This window comes from Drosophila tropicalis, unplaced genomic scaffold (assembly GCF_018151085.1).
Source record: "Drosophila tropicalis isolate 14030-0801.00 unplaced genomic scaffold, ASM1815108v1 contig_9, whole genome shotgun sequence".
In the NCBI taxonomy this organism is placed as follows: Eukaryota; Metazoa; Arthropoda; class Insecta; order Diptera; family Drosophilidae; genus Drosophila; species Drosophila tropicalis.
In genome coordinates, this window is record NW_027173398.1 from 99,943 (window position 1) to 121,639 (window position 21,697).

Genomic DNA, 21,697 nt, shown 5'->3' on the forward strand with positions numbered 1-21,697 from the left:
AAAAAAGAAAAGTTGAATCTCATTTTGGGACGACCTTCCTTTAATTTTTTAAATGTCAATCAAAGTTGAGAAAACAAAAAAAAGAACAAAAAATGGGGGAAAACAACTGAAAAAGAACAATAATCAGTAATTACTTCGAATGTTTTGTACACTTGCCAAAAGTTATCTAAATGAAGTAATTTAAATGGCCGTGACAAGTTTTTCTAAAAACCTGGCCAAAAAAATATAAAATGCTTCTAAATCGAAGTTCCAAACAGCTGACAAACTTAATATTTCATTGATAAAGTATTGTAAAAATTGGGCTATACACACAAGCACTGCAAGTTTCCCCTTCTAGAAGAGAGCTTAGAAAAGTGTAGGCAAATGGAAAAATTGGATAATGGGGTTCAAAGCAAATACCCGATTCATTTTTCTCGCTTTTTTTTTAAATCAAAAGTTTTACACTTTTGCGTTTTTTTTTTCTTTTTTTTGTTATTTTTATATTAATTGACCTTTCGGCGGAGGGTTGTTTGGGCTTTCCTCTTTTTTGGGATTCCACAAAAAAAAAAAATATATGTATACTTATATAAATCGGTTTGGGAAATTGCTTTCATGTCAAAAAAGTCAAAGTCGAAGGTGAGCGTTAAGCGTAGAATTTAATGAGGAATTAATGACAAATAAAGAAGTGAGTTGAAAGGGGGAAAAAGGGAACCTAAAATTGCATTTTGGGCAAGTTAATTAAAGAAAAATTGATGAATTCTCGTGGGGATGAAGGATGAGATGGGGGATTTCTTCGCATTTACCTTAGATACGTTTCACTTACTTGTATGTACTTTAAGTTATTTTTATGTAATTTGTTTATAAACAATTTAACATTTGCTACTACAACATATGTGGCTGTGTTTGTGTGTGGGTGTGTGTACTTGGGAAGGCTGTTATACACTAACCATTGGGTATTATAACAGCCAAAGCGTCATGAGAAAACCGGACATGGCCGACAAACCCATTAAGAACGGCTGTCGACAGTGCCACAACCATCGACATCGATTGTTTACTCCTACGCCTCCACCATGAACACCTTCGGCTCCGGAGCTCATTTCGTTGTTGTCCAGGGGGCCGCCAATTCCGCCATTGCCACCACCGCGCACTTCCGTACCGTAATAGGGTGGCTTACGGGTGATGCCACCGGCACCAGCATTGCCACCGGCACCTGATGGAGTCAACTCGTTGCCGCCGACGCCATTGCCGTTGCTCCCATGCGTCTGCTGGTGATGGTGATGATGATGATGTTGATGCTGATTGCTGCCACTCCCGCCACCGACTCCGGCTCCCGGCTTATGTGTGGGCGGCTTATTGCCACTGGTGTAGTAAACGTGAGGCGATAACGGCGGCAGTCCACCATATCCATCGCCATTCTCAAAATCCTCGGACGAACCATATTGCAGTTCCTCATCATCGCCGCCCGGCTGATAGGTGACTTTGACTTGTTTCAGTTTTAAAATGTCATTGGCATCCGCATCGTTGGTACCAGTGCCGCCAGCACCTGCTCCGCCGCCGCCACCGCTACCTTTGCTAGGAATTTTACGATTCGGTCCTGGGATTTCTGCAACGAACAAAAGAAGGTGTCACACAATAACAAACTAACTAACTTTATACGTACAAGCAACCAGATAACATGCCTCCGTGGCATAATTCAAATCAAAGTGATAAAAGTCTAACCAAAAGATACATACGTAGCTTTTTTTAAATCTATTATTATAGTATTGGAAGATACATCATCCCACAGGTCCCGATTAGCAATCATTATCTGACTACATTAATTTAGAAGGCTCGATCTCTGACCATGTTCTCGATTGAGGGATTGTATATTTCGGATTAAGTCCGATTGGAGCACAGTATCAACCAGCTCCCCAGCTTAAAATTCTTATTAATGACCGCCGAATTTCATCAAGATCGAGTGACTAATCCATCTGTATATACATATGCACATATGTATATATGTACATATCTAATGCGATTATCTTAAGCACAAAACAATCTACAAATTTTACAATTTTGTTCAAAATCAGATACCTATATTATATTATAATATATTATATATTATAAATAGGGCCGGGGCCAACTAAGACCGCGTCAATCTTAGTATATCCTTGCATATTTTTTGTTACCCTTTTCGTAGCCTTACGATCTTGATCAAATTTGGAAGATGTTGAGAAAAGTCACTGTTCGTGACTTTGCCTTTTCTATGGGAGCTATATAATATAGTGGTCCGATCCGGCTGAATCCCAGATAAACAAACTGTGCAGTATACACAAGCCTATATTCAAAATTGTAGCCTTTAACCATCCAGAAGGACGGATGCCAAAACGTACATATGTAGCAAGCAGAAGGAAGCTTTTCCGACCCCATAAAGTATATACATATATTCTTGATCAACATCGACAGCCGAGTCGATTTAGCCGTGTCCTTCTGTCCGTATGAACACCTAGATGTCAGAGACTATAAAAGCTGCAGCCGCCGTTGTTGGCCGTTATATGGTGGGGGCGCTAGTGTGCTCATATGCGCGTAAGTGAACGAGATACCAAGATGTGCTTGTAAAAAGCATGTGAACAGAACTCGGCGAGACGACTCACTTACTTCATTTTTAACTTACCATATAATCGTATACTGCTATCCACTTCACCCAGTGAATTTTTGGCTATGCATCGATATGATCCAACATCGTCCTTCTGGAACTTACGCACAATCATTGTCATTTTGGTCTCGTACATCGATTGCGATGCTTCCTGAACGTGGTATTTAACGGAGGAGACTATCATTTCACCTAGAGAGATAAAAAGTGAATATCAAATAAATGTGAACAGCACTTAGTAGTCTGTGAATTGAAAAGCAGTCTAGTTACTAGTGCTGCTTTCATTATTTGCTTCATTCAAAATATATTTTCCTACAAAACGCTACGTATCGTCGTTAGTTCTGAATAAAATAATAATAATATTGTTTACTGATATATTTATATACATAGAAAATCGGACCAGGAGATTGGCGGACTAAACTTGGGATCTTAATTCTGACAACGGTATTTTGCGTAAGTAACTAGTAAATAAAACAAATTAAAGCCAATGGCTTGCAAAACGTTTTATCGTCTGTGCATTTGTATACATACATACATAAGTTTCTATGTGTGTATGTATTCACTCGTCCACATTTGTGCATAATGCAGTTTGATGAACCTGACAACCAAAACATTGTTGGTTTACATCCCTTTGTCTTGGGGCCAAATCGGTCTTAGGGTGAAATGTCATGTTAATGCTCAGTCAATATATTTGATGTTTAATGATTAAGAAAAGAATCGTAAATAGCAATTACATACATATACATTTGTAAATGTATGCATAAGTCGACCAAAAACCAAGAGCCAAAACAACGTATCTTATCCTGTGTGTGTGGAATATATTCCACAACATCTGAGAGCCTATGTGTAGGTATGTACATATACGAGTCCATACATACATATGTATGTGTGTCCATTTGTGCTTGTGTGCACAAACATATTGGAGAAAGGAAAGCGGTAGTCCTTCATCCTAGTCAACGAAGTGTTGTTTGGTATGGCATATTAATGCTAAGTGTATTTATTGTTAGGTGCTTGTCTGACTTATCAAAGATAACTCTCGTAATTGCATATTCTCCTCTCACAAATTTCGACCATCTATATAGATGAAAACAACTTGGTTATTTATTACTAGAGATAATTGGTTGGATCGAAAGGCATATAGTTGATTAAAATACAAATGTAATCCGAATATAGAAAAACCCACTGATGTTGGTCAAGGACATTAGAAAAAGCTGCAACACCCATATAACAATATATCTACATACATACATATATACACATATGTACATATATATTGGCAGGATTTCAAGACGTGGCTAAATTTATCTCTTCACCAGCTAACCAGTTCAATGTCTCTAGATTAATTTGAAAATGTTTGTACACACAATTGCTGCATATTTTTTCGGGTTGCCATGCAAATTATTTTTTAGATAGCCTAGTTTATGGCATTAAAAAGACCAAACGCGGAACATGCCAGACTGACAACTGAAACTGACTAATGATGGCCTGACCACGCCTGGCGAGGGTTTTCATGGGTACAATGTTGAAGTAATGATGTGTTCGGGGTGCTGGACACATCAGCTGCATACGCACAGACAGATAGATAGATGGACACTCTGACCAACAGCCAGACAACATGTGCGCACACATAGAAAGAGCGGGAGAGGGATAGCTGTGGAGCGGGTAGTGGAGAATGTGACTTACCCGTGTCCTTAATCCAATAGTTAATTGATTTGGGCGAGGCCTCAACGTGACACTCGATTTGAACATCAGTGCCAAGTGGTGCGCCGACTAATTGATTTGGTACTTGAATAACAGGATGAACTGCAACGAAAATGTTTGGAGACAAAAAGAGAGAGGGGAAAGGGAGAGAAGAAAAATGCTTAAACTTTTATAATGTACTTATTCTATTGCTAGCTATCTTAACTTATCGTATCTTATCGCTTTTAGGTCATATCGTAGATTATTCAACCATGCTGTTGGACTATACTAAGCATATTGCCGATCTGGCTCAACAAATTCAATTGAGCTATCCGACTGGATTCTCGAACGGATTGCGCCCGTCGCGGAACACTTTGATCTATGTGGGAGCTACTGCAGCTGCTTGTGTGGCTCTTGGTGCTGCTGTCAAGGTTCTACGTCGCCGTAGCATTGATGTAGATGAATCGGTCATACCAAAGCCGGGTTTCAAGAGCCGCATCGGTGGCAAGGATCAGGATCAGAAGCCCCCACGTCTCTTTCGCCGACAAGAGGATGAACTCTCGGAATGTGAATCAGAAATCGATGTGGATATAACTAAAGCTAAATTTAGTACAAATGTCAATGATCGTAAGTCAGGTGGCCTTGAAAAGTAGCATAATACGCTTAGAAATCCAAATGTCTTCCCACTCAGGCATTCAGCAAGCCTTTTACACACGTTGCGATACAAAAGGATTCCCGTCACTGAATTAAATCAATCAAACAAATGTATTTAAGTGATTCTCAGGGAAAGGAAAGTTATCCATCAATGTTCAAGCTAGGCTCAATATCTATTTGCCAATCGACCCACAAATCTTTCTCAATTTTCCCAAACCGCCAGTAATGCCAAATCAAACTAACCGAAATGCGTAGAATCCACTCCCTAAGATATGCTAACCGAATCAAAGCATATTTGTTTTTATTTTTGCTTTACTATTTTCTCTTTTCTATTTTTACTCCATATGAGAAATTGTTAAATGTTTAAATTAAAGTTCAATATATTTTTACTAAAACGACAGAAATATAAAATGATCATATAACACGGTCACCGATTTTGAATTTGAGGCTGCATAAGGTATTAAAACCAAAGAAAAAGGATTAAAACTTAATTAACATTCCCCAATAGGTTTTTTTACCTGGGGGGGCATATTCTATTGGGGGTATCTTTGGTTATCGATTGTTGCAAAATGTCAAAGAGTAAGCCTCCAATCTCGAAAACTTTGAGTAGATCTTTGTATTTGCAACAAAGATTAAATTTGTATGTTATAGTATTCGGGGAGAGATGTGGGCATCCCTGCTGTGTTTTGTTTTTACTTCTGCTTCAATTTGAGCTTGATTTGGCCAAAAGTCTCGCACCTGTATTAAATGCCTGATGCCATGAGTTGAGAAGAATTGATTGTTAAAAATCTTGGAAACAAATTTATTGCTCTCTTTGCTTTTGAGTGTTTAAGAAACGCTAGATAGGTTGTTGCGTATATCAGTCATCATCAGAGATATTATAGAGTCTGTAAGCGTATCCGCTTTTTCGGACACTTTAATCGGACCACCATCAACGATTTTTGCAATTTTACTAACATTTCAGCCATGCATGCTCTACAATAGATACATACATACATACATACATACATACATACATACATACATACATACATATGTACATACATACATACATACATACATACATACATACATACATATGTACATACATACATACATATACATATGCAATAGCTTTCGTTACATTTGCTTATCGTACTTTGGTGGGCAATTGAGTGTGTTAGTGTGTGTGTAGTATAGTGTAGGCTCATCAAAATGCAATTCAAGTCCATGTAAGAACTCTTCACGTTACACTAGATGAACTCTTCTGCAACGAATGAGTATTTATTGTCACTAAGAAAGGACTGTCGGGCAGAGGGCTGCCATTCGAAAGAGAGGCTATAACCAAAATTGGTGGTTTTGTAAAACTGCCAAAGTCGCCTTTAGGGCAGAAAGGATAGAAAGATAGGCGAAGGAACAGAAATGGGGAAAGGAGGCGAAGCTAAGGCTCGCAGATTGCTCCTTGTGTGTCCATGGGGATGGATATACATATATGTGTGTGTGTGTGTGAATGGAGGTGGTGGACGTGGTGGAGGTGGAGGGTGAGTGCATTGATGGTTGATTGCAGAAGCAACAGCAATAGAAGCATGTTGCAACAATGGCTCCTATTCTATATGTCTGTGTATTTGTGTGTGTCTCTGCCGACAGTTTTGTAAGTTTAAACGATTTTAATTGATTTCCATGGACGAGTGCGTCGTCCATCTGTGTATTCCATATATAGATATACCATGTACATATATATAAATAAATACATATATATCATCTACTCTGTCATTCCTACAATATACATGCATACATATGTACATACATAGATGGAGCTTGGACTTTGATAGCATATTACTTGGCGATATTTTCGATCCTCTGTGTGTGTCTAAGCCTGATCAAGGACGTTTACCGCAGGAAAGGACGTTTTACCGCAACTAGCAGCAGGGCGTCAAGTGCTGGCTCTATTGACATGCAGCACACACAGTGTCATAGTGTCCACCGCCGTTGGACCAGTGTGTTGACCAGGGTCCACACACATACACACATAAATAAACGTGCTGGTTGACTGCGTCTACTTTTAATCTACATCCACATACGGCCGCAGTGCAAGTGCATTTTTGGTACCCAAGTACTTTCGCTTGCGATTTGCAATTTTGCCATGATTATTCCGAGCATGTACACCTCAGCACCAGGCAGGCAGCAACCAATGTTCAGCCATTGGCCCTTCATTTCACCCATGCCGCACACTCTACACGCATCACCCGCCTCTGTGTCAGTTGCGGCAAACAAAGCCACAAATATGCACTAATGACGTCGTCGTCGGAGGAGGACAAGGCGTTCCGAGCCGGAGTAAGAGTAGCATCTGCCACAGAGACGCACCTTCTGTGTTGCAGCATTTGGCCAGTATTGTTAGAGAGCCTCCGAGTTAAAGGTGACAACTGTCTGCGGGCAGCTCGGACATCCCCTTTCTAGGTTTACAAAGTGTATATGTACATGTTGACCAGTATATGGTGGGTTTTTTTGGTTTTCGGCATAAAGCTAGAGGCAGGAGATGGCACTGCAGTAATTGCAGGGAATTGTATAGTAATTTTAACTGGAATGCAAGAATTTCAGTTGGTAAGCACCCCCGTGTGGGCATTCTTCTTAACGACAACTCAAATCAGATCTCAAATTGCCTTAATTAAAATTGAAATCATATTGTATGGCACTTTTACAAATGTCCAATGCATTGCAAATTTCTTACAAATGTCTATTCAGATGTAAAAGAATGTATGTATGTATGTATGTATGTACATACACATCGGCCAATTGGAATTATACAGAGTTTATGTTGAACTTCAGCTATGCCGAAATTTGCATGTTCTTACAAATTATCTTTTCCACTTTTCTCACCTAGAGGCGTCAAAAGGTAAAAAACATCTGATCTAAAAAATAAAACATGGGTATGGAAGAAAAGTGAAGCCAAATGATGTAGATATACAGCAAAACACACACACACACACAAGCTATTTGGGATCGGATCACTACCTCATAAAGATTCCATAGAAACAGCAGAGGCACAAACAGTGACTCAAAGACTTCGTAACTTTATGTGCTATTGTCATGAAATTCAATATGTGGGGGTTTAATATAAATATAAAGGACAGTGACAAATTTGATCAATATCGGGCGACTTTTATCAATAGCTAATTTTCGAGTTTTGACGTGATTGCCTTAAAATTGCTTTAATACAGCTGTTGGTTACTATTCCAAATTTCATCAAAGTCGGTTGACTGTATAATCATATATCTCAGAAAAACGATCGGTAAAAAAATAATTTTGGTCAGAAGAACTTTTTTGGTTCCTTTGCAGTTATCACAAAAGATAGGTTAGTAACTTACGCACATGCTCTATAATTCTACCAAATTTGTTCAAAATCGAATAACTACATCATATGGATGTCATTTGACAAGTATGTATTATAAATTTCGAATACCGAATGTATGTTTGTTAAATTAGACAGGCCGACATTTTTGAGGTCATGAAAAAGTTCAATAGGTCTCCCATAGTAATTGGGGGGGTGCTGATCACGGCCGTGTACTTAGTTTTTCTCCATCACGTCAGGATTTCGAAAAAAAATGCGTTCAAACTATTCAAAATGACCTCATTTGAAATATATTATTTCATGATAATATTGTATTTACTAAAAACAGTATTATTTTATCCTATTAATATATAAGGCTTATTTAAAAAACCAGAGGGCCTGGGCTAACTTCGACCGCGTCAAAGTTTGTATACCCTTGCAACTTTTTTGGCAACTCTTTCCTTACCTATTAGCCATCAATGTGGAAGAACGTTTTATCTAAAAAGGCTTATGTTTGCGAAATAGTGGCCTACAATCATAGGAAATAACGAAGATATTGACCAAAGTCACTGTTTTCCACTGATCGTTCCTATGGGAGCTATATGAAATAGTCACCCGATCTTTATCAAATTCGGCACAGTCATTAACAGATATACTAAACTAACAAATGTTTAATTTGAAAGCAATCGCGGTAAAAGTAACGAAGTTATTTACAAAAGTCACTGTTTTCGACCGATTGTTTCTATGGGAGCTATATGATATAGTCATTCGATCTTGATCAAATTTGGCACAGTCGTTTATAAGCGTAATAAACTCTCTAATATTAAGTTTCACGATAATAATATAGAAAATAACGAAGTTATTGAGAAAAGTCACTGTTCGTGACTTTGGGGTTTGTATGGGAGCTATATGATATAGTGGTCCGATCCGGCTGAATCCGAGATATACAACGCCTGCAGTATATACAAGCCTACGTGCAAAATTTCTGTAGCTCTTACGGTCTAGGAGGAGTTTGCGTTGATCCAGACGGACGGACGGACATAGCTAGTTGAACTCGTCTCGTCGTGCTGATCAAGAATATATATACTTTGTATGGTCGGAGATGCTTCGTTCTATGCGTTACAAACTTCTGACCAAAATTAATATACCCTTTTTGCAGGAGTATAAAAATTTACAAAATATCAAAGAGTTATTTCTTTGTTATAATAGATAATATCACTAACCATAGAATATTCTATGGTTAGTGATAATATCTTACACTCTGGATATAGTTCTATAGTGAGTAAAATTTGAACCAAAAAGCATGCTATAGGAATTCCTAGAATTGTCTGCTTTTTAACTTTAAAGAATTATGGGAATCTGCTGCGTGTAACATATTGTATATTAGTTGTATGTGCAAACAAGAACTAATTTTCTTACTCAGAATATTCTAAAATCTGTTAAAAAAGTGGAACATTTTTGATTAAACTTTCTATAGTATATTTTTAAGTGCTTATTTTCCAACCCAAGATATCCAGATTTCTCAAAATCTGGACGTGATGGACAAAAAACCAAGTATGCAGTCAGAAACAGCGTACCCGAATTACTTAAGAACACATCTCAAGTTAACGTCAGCAAAAATCATGTCGGCCTGTGTTATTTTCACGTGTGTCATCATAGCATAGTCTCGCTCAGTCTTACAAACTCCTACAGACACCGCCTTATGAACCGCCTAGGAACAGCATGCAGTGATGTACATTAAGGTGTGTATATCAAGGGATAATCTAGCCCGCCCATCGTATCTAGTCCGTCCGTTTGAACACATCGATTTCGGAGCTACGTCCACTTTATATACCATGTGAAATGGTATATAAGAGTCGCCATGGTTGTCCGTCCGTATTAACATCTAGATCTCGGAGACTATAAAAGATAGAGACAAAATTTTGTTTATAGGATCGTGTAGTATGTAAATATGATCTAGTTTATTTCAAATTTTTGCCACGCCCATCCGCAATTTAAAAAAATCGTTTACCTCAAAGACAATTCTAACTAGAGACTTCATATTTGGTATGTACATATGTATATTCACTTAGTAAAGGCGCAGATTTTGTGTATGTAAATATTTGCCACGCCTCCTTCCGCCCCCGTAATTTGAAAAAACTCGATTATCTCCCGTAATTTTCTACCTTATACACCTGAATTCAATAGTAATATCCAGCAACATGCCAAATCTGATCAGAATCCGACTAAAAATAGTCGAGTTATGCATATAAACATTTTTCCATAAGGCCAAAGTTGGCCGTTTTTTAGTTGGGGCGCTAGAGTGCTTATATAGTTGAGTTGCGAGATACTGAGTTACGCTTGTAAAAATGATTTAAAGTAAATTTAAAATATATATGTTTTACTGGTGCATGGAATGCCGAAAGCGGCTAGACGACTTACTTCATTCACTCTCGCAATCAAATAAATTAAATTGGATTAGGAGTATCCAAAAAATATTTTGACGAAGGTAAGAGTGAACGAATTATTATATTCATAATAAAAAAGGAATCGTTTACACATTCATTTCGTCCTTATAATTTCTAGTTGTTACATGGTATATTAAAGTCGTTGAGACGACTTGCTGACTTGTTTCTTTTCAACAAAAGAAAGAAATTGGGAAAAAGGCATTCAATTGAGTGCAACAATTTAAGCTTTAGTTTGGTAAAGGTCAAACTATGCAAAGTGTTGACCGGGTCTGATCAACTTGAGACCACCTGAGTGGACGTTGAAATATTGTTGTAGTTTTTTCACTCCCCCTCTGTGACAGAGTGCGTCTATGTTCCTACTTTCTGCCGCATACGCGTACGTGATTTTATGAATTTTGTCGCACTTATTTCTATGTGTGCGAGCGCGAAAACGAAACTATGAATGGTAAAATGGACACGGGATGGATATGCGATACTGAAACGTGCCTGCAAACCACTGTTTGGGGCACTATGGGACGGAGGAATGCAATCGAGATGCTTGAGACAAAAGACAAAAATTTGATTGTCGAGTTTAAATAAAAGAAGTCATCATAAATGGCTATACGCAGATGTTTTAGTTTACAATTTTGAAGTTTTTTGAGATTAATGTGGGGCATCCATTCTGCCGCCAACATCATACATCTATTCATTTATCCATCCCATCATCTCGCCATCCTCCCATTTATCTATACATACATAACTAATTAGCCACAAAAGGAAGTCCCTAGTAAGAAGTGGGGGAACGGAAAAGCAAATGCAAACGGAAATATGTTCAAGACACGGGTCTACACGTGCAGTTATCTAAGGCTAGAGCTGGGGAAGACCAACCTCATATTCTCGGTCTCTTTTTGCTGGTAGCACAAAAACTTTGTTTTCACTTGCCGCGGAACATTTGCCAAACAAATTGTGAGGAAGTTGTTGCAAAATGGAAACAGGAAAAGTAAACGCAGCAGGAATGAATGAATATACGTTGCGAAAAACTTTTTCAAGGTATCTGGAAGCTGCAATGCGTTTACTAAGAGGAAGGGGGGAAGAAGAGGAGCCCTATGCTGGTTCTATGTAGATAGTGAACAAAATAGCAAAAGGGTTACATACTTTAAAGTCCAACACTTAAAGACCACATTAACACAATGTCAAAATGTTAAAAAGCGTGATTTTTGCCACCTAACCGAAAATGATGGGAGTCCTTCAGGAGAACTCACAGATGCTCAGACAGACGAACGAAGGTGTGATGAGGTGTGGTGATGTGGTGAGGATGGAGTTTGCTGCAGTGGTAAACGAGTGAGCAAAAAATAAACAGGAGCCACGTTGGCAAACAAACGCAGTGGAAAGTGGCAACGGCAACGGCAACGACCACGTCTCTGTCTCTGTCTCTGCGTCTGGCTCCTGACTTTGTCTTCATCCGTCTGTTGCTTTTGCCTTGATGATTGAGTGAACTGCCAGCACATGGCAGCAGCCAGCACGTGCTACAGACAGTCTGACAAAAAACTGTGGCCCACCAAGGCCTCTCCCCTTTCCCACCGCCCTATTGACACCATGCCAGGTCGCAGTTCTTTACTGTCCTGTCCTGGCCATCATCAGACTCGCATACAGAGGTATCGGTGACAGGATTTAAACGGATTACAACAACGACAATCAAGTTAGCACGGCACATTCCCATACACACATGCACACACACACACCCAAACGCGCACATGGACATTACCCACTTCAGATACATTCTTGGAGTTTGCCTTTTGCCCTGCTTTTTATTTATATTCATTTTTCTCCATAAGGGCATCATCTCAGCCGGAAGCACTATTGTGAAATCCACACTGAACCAAAAGAGTTTGAGAATGAATGTAATTGCCGATAATAGACCAAAAACTGTATGATTATTTTGACTGTTTGAAATATCCATCCAATTTCCGCTACATGCAACGAAAAAACAACTGGTTTTCGTCCAATTCCGGGGGCTAGGAGGGATGTGGTAAAAATTTCAAACAAACTTGATATCCCCAAATTTGGTAGCTCTAGCTTTTACAGTCCTGGAGATCTAGGTGCTCAAATAGACGGACAAACAAACAATATGGCCAGATCGACTGATTAAAAACAGATATTCGAAAAATATTACTTGTGAGTACATAGAATTGCCTGTATGTAAACAAGAATCCCAAAGCGGCTTTAATACTTCCGTGTTATTATTGTACTCATTTAAATTTAAGATGATTTAAGGACCGTATTTCATAAAGTAGGGCTGACCCAAGAACAGAAGAAATACTCCATACAAGAGGCATGCTGTTGTGGTGTGTTTTCAATTCTTTAAGATTGATTTTGTAAGTTTCATTTGCCGTGTCCCATTTTGCCACAGTGTACGGCAGTTGAGTACCGGACAATAGAGTAAAGTGAAACTAACTAAATATAAGATAAACACCACAACGAAGGCCTCAGACCCCAGATGCCCAGTATGTGGGAGCTGTGACGGATGGATAGGTATGAACTTGGGTATGCACAAAGAATGTAAGGTTGCGACTATGTCTGCGGATGAATTTGGGGCTCCTCTAACTCCTTTACCGCATCACCGCAAACATCTCTCTAATTAATGGCTACTTACAGTGTATGCTAAGCGAAATTCGCTTTGAAACCGATGGGGGCACTCCATTGGACGCAATGCATAGATATGAGCCCATTTCATTGCGTGAGATTTTGGTGAGCTTCAACACCTCGCCGCGGTAGGAGGTGACTAGAAATAAATGACACATGTACCTACGATCGGACAAGGAAAATAAGCGGGTTTTGGTTGTAACTCACCTAAAGTTTTTGTGCCCATGCTGTCCTTAAGAACGATTTCGTTGCCGTCCTCCCTTCGCCAGGTCACTATGGGTTCCGGATAGCCGCGAGCTCTATAAAGTTCAAGCAAATAGAGGAAATGGGTTTTTATATACTTAGTATGTATATCACCAACATTTAAACAAATAAAAATAAAAAAAAGGGGGAACGAAAATTGCCAGGGCATTACATCTGGCGCTGGAAAGTAGGCAATGGAAATGGTAAATGCGAATACATATTCAAGTTCAGTTGCTTATTAAATTTAATACGACGACAACGAGAATATCTATGGACTCATTCTGAGTGCTGTGTGTGTGCGCGTGTGTGTGTGTGTGTGTGTGTGTGTGTGTGTCTGTCTGTATGTGTAGATTGAGTAAAAGTTTTTGCGATGCAGACGGACGACAGCAGAGCGAACCAGAATCAAAAGCAGAACTAGAGAAAGCCAGCAGGCACCGTCTGTGGCTTTTTATACTTCATAATGGGTATTCCATAGATCGATGAAGGGAATATTCGACTAAAAGAAAATGAAGCTGTGAACACACATAATATATTAGAATAATATTTTAAGACCCATTGAGAGTACAAAAAAAAAACTGAAAACCTTGAAACCAATTGAGATCATAACTCTTCTTGAATTACCTTAAAAATGAAAATTCAGATAAATAGGATTTTGAATAAAAACACGAATGCTATCTAGCCTTCTCATACCAATAAAAGGTTTTTGGTTTTATTATCATATTAATGGCCAAAACACATGGCCAAAACACACATGGCGCAGTTTTTAAAGCACAAAAAAATTAAAAACCAACAATTACAGGGTTATGTCTATCTCTTTTTCTCTCTGATTCATAGCCCCAATTGGGTTTTGGACGATAAGAGCGGCCTTGGCGAAAGACAGAGAGATACCGAACTATTTCGTTACTTCATTTAAATTATGTGACAACGTGCCTTCTTCACTTGAAGGCTTTATAAGACAAATGAGAGCCAAACATAGAAACTAAAAATCGGGCAAATCTAAATCTATATCTTCCAAAAAACTACTCGACTTACTGAGAACAGGGCTTAAATTCTCGGTTCTACATTTCTAATATCTTTATATTGGTATTAATTTTAGCAATATACCTCAACTAAAGTTGGCAGGAGTCATTGAAACAAGGAAACCCACTGTTATAAACGATTTCTGAGCTGAATCCCCAGACCACTGAGGACCACCAAATAACTTAGATCTCATGTGTTTGGTGGAATTGCTGGGTTATCTGATGGTCCAGCATATAATTGTCATTACGGATTCCTTCACTTGCTCAAGTGAGGTTGAATTTTCTATGTCGGAGTGAATGCGTGTTAAGACAGCAGTTGTTGAACAGCGAAATAACCAGACACGGGTGTGGTAAATTTTTATGATGCCGCAAACAGATGCAAAATAGCTAAAAAGAAAATGTTCTACACCCACACAGACTTCTACGACGAATGTGCCGACGTCGACGACTTCAAAACTAAGGCAAGGCACAACAATGGGCCGTCGGACCAGCCCAGCGACCGACCAAGCAGTCAGCTACAGGAGCAGCCGGCAATCATCGAGCCAATGGCTTATATAGGCTGCTCTCGTCCTAATTTTGGTGTGGTTGTGTGTGTTTGCTTGATAGAAATTGCTTCGCCCAAATTGCATATACTAGTAAGGGATTACAACAATTTCACAAATTATGAGCTAGCGTACTAACTAACTAATGTGATAATCATTGGATTTAACTTTTTATTGTTTGCCTTTTCCTGCTGGTTGTTGTTGTGGCTGGGAAAGCAAGCGAAATCTACATCAGCTTTGCTCTGAAGTTGCATTTCATTTAATGGATTTTCCCCACTAACTAAGTAGTATTAAAAATGAAAAAAAATTGCAGACAAGGTTTCTCTAATAGCTTTTCGCACACACACACACACACACACACACTAGTGGATGGGGATAGGAGTGATTGGGAGAATGATAGAGAAAAAGAGAACGCACGCTTATCGCCAAGGTTTCATCATTTTGCGGTTAAAACGTTAAAAAAGAATTTCTATGTGTTTGTGCTCAAGTTAATAAATCAGTGACGGGCCAAATGCGGAGTGCTATTACTAACTAAAATCGCCGCAGTCATTCGCCGCCGTTAGTTAAATGGAGAGCCAAAAAAAATCTACAAAAAAAAAAAAAAAACGACAAACTGAAAGCATAATACCAAAATCACATGTAGGTGAACTTTGAAATACCCTGACCCTTTCATAAATTGGGAATCGTATGGAGGCTGGTTCAATTGCAAATCGTACAGATCCTTTTTGATACAACATCTAATACCTGATCAGCCAACTCATGTAGTTATTCTGCAAGTTGAAAGAACTTTCATTATGTCGCACCAACCTCAGTATAGTTTAGCTTAAATTGATTTTCAAATTGACTGCATTAACTGATGTACCATAAAATTAGGGTACACGCTAAGTCTACCCTATCGCTTCAAATCAAGAGTAATGAAGTGTCACTTAATTTGTTGACATTATTACGTATAGAGCTGGCTCTTGCGGACACATGGAACTTGGACTTGATTACTGATGTATGTATGTGCATGTGCATGAAAAGAATCAAAGGATGGAGAAACAAAAAGCGGATAGGGGTGGGCAGCAGCAATGGCAGTACATACGAGTTACTCACCGACATGTTAAACGCACCGAGCTACCTTCGGGCACAATCACATCCGATGAAGTGTCCTCGCTGATAAAATCCGGCGGTATAACCACATCCAAAAAGCCAATCTGTAAAAATATGCGAAGAAGCAAAAAAAAAAGAAAATGTAATTTAAAAAGGTGAACCCACTGCGTTGCCAAAACAAAAACAAAGTAAATAAATCGTCTCGTCGACTTTCGAATATCCTGCTGTTGCAGCTAGATTTACTAGCTTTTCAAACCTCGCTACTGCTGACGTATGCAGTATATTCCACCCATTGTGGTTACAGCCTCAAGAACCTATATACGTATATTCTTCATCGACATCAACAGCCGAGAAGATCTATCCCTCTGTCCGTCTGTATGAACACCTAGATCTATAGGACTATAAGTACTGGAGCTACCAATTTTGTTATGTATACTTGTGTAGTATGCGCAAAGATCAAGTTTATTTCCAATTTCCGATAGGCATTTTCCCCCACCTATTTCGATCAAACTGGGCATATTGACTGGGCTTGGGTGACCCGTGACCAGTGCACATAGGGACCCCGAGCCGTTTTTTGAGCACTTAAGTCAATTTTTAAAAGTGCAGTGGCAGCGGAAAACTACGTAAGTGTGATCGAGATAGCATATTTTTGTAATGCAGCATGTAAAATAAATTTAAAACACTTGTATTACATGGTATAGCAATGTCGATGCTGCGACTTACTTACTCAGTTCCAAATCAGAACACGGGCAATTTAGCGCACTTATTGGTCAAGTTAACAAAACCTTTTTGCATTTGTATAGATGGGCTATTATTATTGCTAACGCAATGAATTTCACTAATTTAAATGTAATTTAACGTACTTTTGTATAAAGGTAAAGAACACAGCGTAGATACTACTCTCCGTTCTACGGTTATAGATAGTTCCTTAAGGACATACATATAAGAACCTAACATTGTTGGAAATGCTTTCATCTTGCCCAGAAATTGCCGATTTTAATATACCATTTTCACTCTATGGTTTTTGGCTATCCAAAAACTAAAACGCAAACACTTGAAAAGATTTTCGTCGCAAATTTACGGCCACACACTTGATGCAAGAATTGGCTGATTATTCCAAGCTCTATAATCAGCCGACTATAGTAGTAGGTACTATCGTCGTAAAGCAACAGAGCAAAGTGTTTTATAAGTGGCATGGGATCATGGGACGGAGATTGAGATGGAGACGGAGCCGGAGACGGAGACCGAGGTGGAGGCTAGAGCGTTAAATAGTTTAAGTGACGACGCTGACGATGTTAATGTTAATTCTGAACCTGAGCTTATCCTGATAACACTTAGAGGTGGAGCACGCGTAGCGAAAGTACTTGGTATTGTGTGTTTGTCCTTCCATTCGTGTGCAGCTCACTGCACTTTCTCCCTTCTTCTACCTCTCTCCCTCTCTCTCTTTCTCTATTTCTTTTGCTATCTCTCTCTATTAGACAAAACAAAAGCGTAAAAGTGCAAATAAAAATTAAGGAAGCATGAAATACATTTTATTGGCGCCATAAACTTCACTTGGCTGGACACATGAGTGTACGTGTGAGCGGACACACACACAATTTCTCACACACATACATACATAAACATGATGATGCTTGGAATTTATATTCGACGGGCTTGTTTTTGCGCTCCCCATCCCCATTACCCTCTCCCAATGTACATATGTATGTACATATAAATGTATGTACATATGAATGTATGTACATATGTATGCATGTATGTACTTATATTGTAAATACCTTACACTTATCTCTCTCATTCTTGTCCATCGTATAGTTTTCGCTTTCGATTTGCTGCGCTTTCTCTTACTTGTCCGGTCGAAAAATTACTCAATGCATTCCCTTTTCTTCTTACGTTTCTAATACCACATGAAATTCTACAGACATTTCGCAAATATTGTATGTTCATATGTTCCTTTTTTATGCTTCTTTTTGTGTGTTTCAGCAAATATTTTCATTTCATTTCATCACTAACAATAAGTTGATAAAGCAATATTATTTAATCTGCGCTAAAACTATCTGTATGTACTTATGTATGTATGTATACACATATGGAACTAAGATATGTTTTCAGGGTATACTGAAAATCAGATGATCTTTTTAGAACGTAGACATTTAGACATTCCCTGCTCGGGCGCCAGTTACGAGTCTTCTGGTCGGGCTGTGGCCTTACCATGATCCTTCGGATACACATGGAAGATGAAACACACGACTCTTCCTTTGACCGCTAGTTTAACATGCAACTAATTACACAGAAGTTTTAATTCAACGTTATAATTCGTTTATTAATCACTTGATTATTCTTCTGGTTCTGAGGCCAGACTAAAACTAAGACTACCATTTTTCCAGAGATCGTGGCCTTAAATATGTATGTATACCTCAAGAGGGCTGATCAACGACTGATCGTACTATGGCCGATCGTGAAAGTAGGTCGCTCTTCCGGTGAAGTCAGCAGAAACGGGTTGGTTACAAAGGTAGATAGAAAAGTGTTTATGCTATGTGATCGGAAGTCACAATGTACTTAAGGTTATGGGATGAGTGTGTTGTCGACGGGACTTCTAATGAGGGCGGGTATACTATCCGGAACTTATTCAGCGGTTTCTGGTATTGCGTGTCGTTTACCACTCGCTGCATCATAGTTGGTCGGGGTGCAGGGCATGCTTCCATTTGTTCTGTAGAAGTCGGCGTATCGCGTATTTACAATTATTTATATTTTTGTGTAAATATAACACTATGCAACAAATTTAAGGGTATTGAAATCAAACCGAACCGGACTTTTTTTTTCTGAAAGCACATGTATTGAATAGCAAAACCCTATTTGGGTTTTTCAAAGTTAGCTCGTTTTTTATACCATACACCCATAGGGTGAAATGGTATATAAAAGTCGCTAAAATGTATGTAACAGGCAGAAGGAAGCTTCTCCGACCCTATAAAGTATATATATTCTTGATCAGGATCAACAGCCGAGTCGATCTAGCCATGTCCGTCTGTCCGTCCGTATGAACACGCAGATCTCGGAGGCTATAAGATCTAGAGCCACCAAATTTGGTATGTATACTCGTGTATTATGCAAATGTACAGAGTTAATTGGAATTTCAGCCACGCCCCCTTACGCCCCCAGGAATCACATAAAACTGTTTTTCTTAAAAAGTATAACAGCTAGAGCCATCAAATTTAGTTTGTATACTCGTTTAGTTAGCACGCAGAAATTAATTGTTCAAACTTTTTGCCACGCCCCCTTCCGCCCCCGGAGTTTACATAAAACTGATTTTCTTAAAAACTATGACAGCTACAGACATCAAATTTGGTACGTAGACTAGCTTAATAGACGCGCAAATATTGGCTATTTAAAAATTTTGCCACGCCCACTTCCGAGCCCGCAAATTAAACAGAACTGATTTTATCAAAAACTAACAAAGCTAAAGTCACCAAATTTAGTATGTATACTGGCATAGTATGCGCGGAGAATTTATATATTTTCAAATTTTGCCACGCCCGCTTCCGCCTCCATAATTTAAAAAGAAACCGATTTCCTCCTGTAGTTTTTTGACTATCGCATTTAAATTCGGCAGACTTATTATACCCTTGCAAAAAGTGTATATTAATTTTGGTCAGAGTGTGCAACGCATAGAACGAAGCATCTCCGACCATACAAAGTATATATATGCTTGATCAGCACGACGAAACGAGTTCAAATAGCCATGTTCGTCCGTCCGTCTGGATCAACGCAAACTCCTCCTAGACCGTAAAAGCTACAGAGCTGAAATTTTCACGTAGGCTTGTATATACTGCAGGCGTTGTATATCTCGGATTCAGCCGGATCGGACCACTATATCATATAGCTCCCATACAAACCCCAAAGTCACGAACAGTGACTTTTCTCAATAACTTCGTTATTTTCTATATTATTATCGTGAAACTTAATATTAGAGAGTTTATTACGCTTATAAACGACTGTGCCAAATTTGATCAAGATCGGATGACTATATCATATAGCTCCCATAGAAACAATCGGTCGAAAACAGTGACTTTTGTAAATAACTTCGTTACTTTTACCGCGATTGCTTTCAAATTAAACATTTGTTAGTTTAGTATATCTGTTAATGACTGTGCCGAATTTGATAAAGATCGGGTGACTATTTCATATAGCTCCCATAGGAACGATCAGTGGAAAACAGTGACTTTGGTCAATATCTTCGTTATTTCCTATGATTGTAGGCCATTCTTTCGCAAACATAAGCCTTTTTAGATAAAACGTTCTTCCACATTGTATGGGAGCTATATGATATAATGGTCCGATCCGGCTGAATCCGAGATACACAACCTGTGCAGTATGTACAAGCCTACATGCAATTTCAGCTCTGTAGCTCTTACGGTCTAGGAGGAGTTTGCGTTGATCCAGACGGACGGACAGACGGACATGGATATATGAACTCGTCTCGTCCTTCTGATGGTCGGTGATGCTCTTTCTATGCTTTGCACATTTCTGACCAAAATTAATATACCCTTTTTGCAGAAGTAAAATAAAAAGAATCTGAAACTAGAAACTAATATCCAGTTTTAATCATAGTCGATTTTGATAATAATGATTCTCGCTTTTTAATGTATGCGAGCAAAAACGAATCCCTTGATATAAAATCCAGGAAATCGGTCTATTAGTTTTCATGGCCACCGATTTGAAAAACACACAGACTTGGCCTTTTCAATTCATTTACATCTCCAAACATATTTAGCAGATTTTCGTAAAACACATTAAAATATATGTACATTTAAAAAATACAAAAAGAAACAAGTAGACTTTCTCGAAATTTACTCGAAAAATCGTTCTAAAGCGCTCTAAAAACTCCGGGCCCTTAAGAGGTCCAGGCCCGTAGCATTTGATAATGCGGCACTGAACTAAAAGTGATTCAAGTGACTTCAATTATTTATTAATTCTTTTATTTCCTTTCCGAAAGTATTGATTGGTCTATTCACTGAGTCTTAAACACTTTCTCATTGTCGCTCATGTTTGGTTAACATAGTAGAATGAAAGAATTAATTCAATTTACACGTACCTGACTCTTCATAGGATCCGTATTCAGTTGACACATATACCCACCGCGATCCTCTTCGGAAACCGATTTTATGTGCAAATTCCAAGTGTTCTGATCCAAATGGCTGACTGTAACGCGTGAATTGTGTGTGATGACATTCTCGTGTATGGCTTGGATGGCTTTGGTATCGGCCTTCAACCAACCCACCTGTGGATAAAGAGAAAGAAAGGGAGAGGGAGAGAGAGGGAAAGACAGAAAGGTAAAATGTTTAATGAAATGGGATTTTAAAGTTTTGACCTTAGCAGTACTTTACCCGATAGCCACCCAAATGGCGTACGTGACACGTGAATGTGGCATCGCGACCAACAGCCACCGAAACATTGGAAATGCTCTCCACAAATTCTGGTTG

General features: G+C 38.8%; 2 protein-coding genes across 2 annotated transcripts; one reads left to right on the forward strand and one right to left on the reverse strand.

The window, feature by feature from the left end:
• Positions 1 to 468: 468 nt before the first annotated feature.
• DIP-alpha (Dpr-interacting protein alpha) lies at positions 469 to 21,418 on the reverse strand. The gene is made up of 7 exons (XM_068302113.1): positions 21,310 to 21,418; positions 16,221 to 16,321; positions 13,529 to 13,620; positions 13,332 to 13,460; positions 4,295 to 4,414; positions 2,633 to 2,803; positions 469 to 1,582 (listed from the first exon to the last, which is right to left on the reverse strand). The coding sequence occupies exons 1-7, from the start codon at positions 21,343 to 21,345 to the stop codon at positions 936 to 938; spliced, it is 1,296 nt and encodes a 431-aa protein (XP_068158214.1). The 5' UTR covers positions 21,346 to 21,418; the 3' UTR covers positions 469 to 935.
• Positions 2,925 to 5,340, forward strand: LOC137586103 (uncharacterized). The gene is made up of 3 exons (XM_068302114.1): positions 2,925 to 3,064; positions 4,541 to 4,918; positions 4,983 to 5,340. Exons 2-3 carry the CDS (start codon positions 4,564 to 4,566, stop codon positions 5,039 to 5,041), a joined length of 414 nt encoding a protein of 137 aa, XP_068158215.1. The 5' UTR covers positions 2,925 to 3,064; positions 4,541 to 4,563; the 3' UTR covers positions 5,042 to 5,340.
• Positions 21,419 to 21,697: the final 279 nt, after the last annotated feature.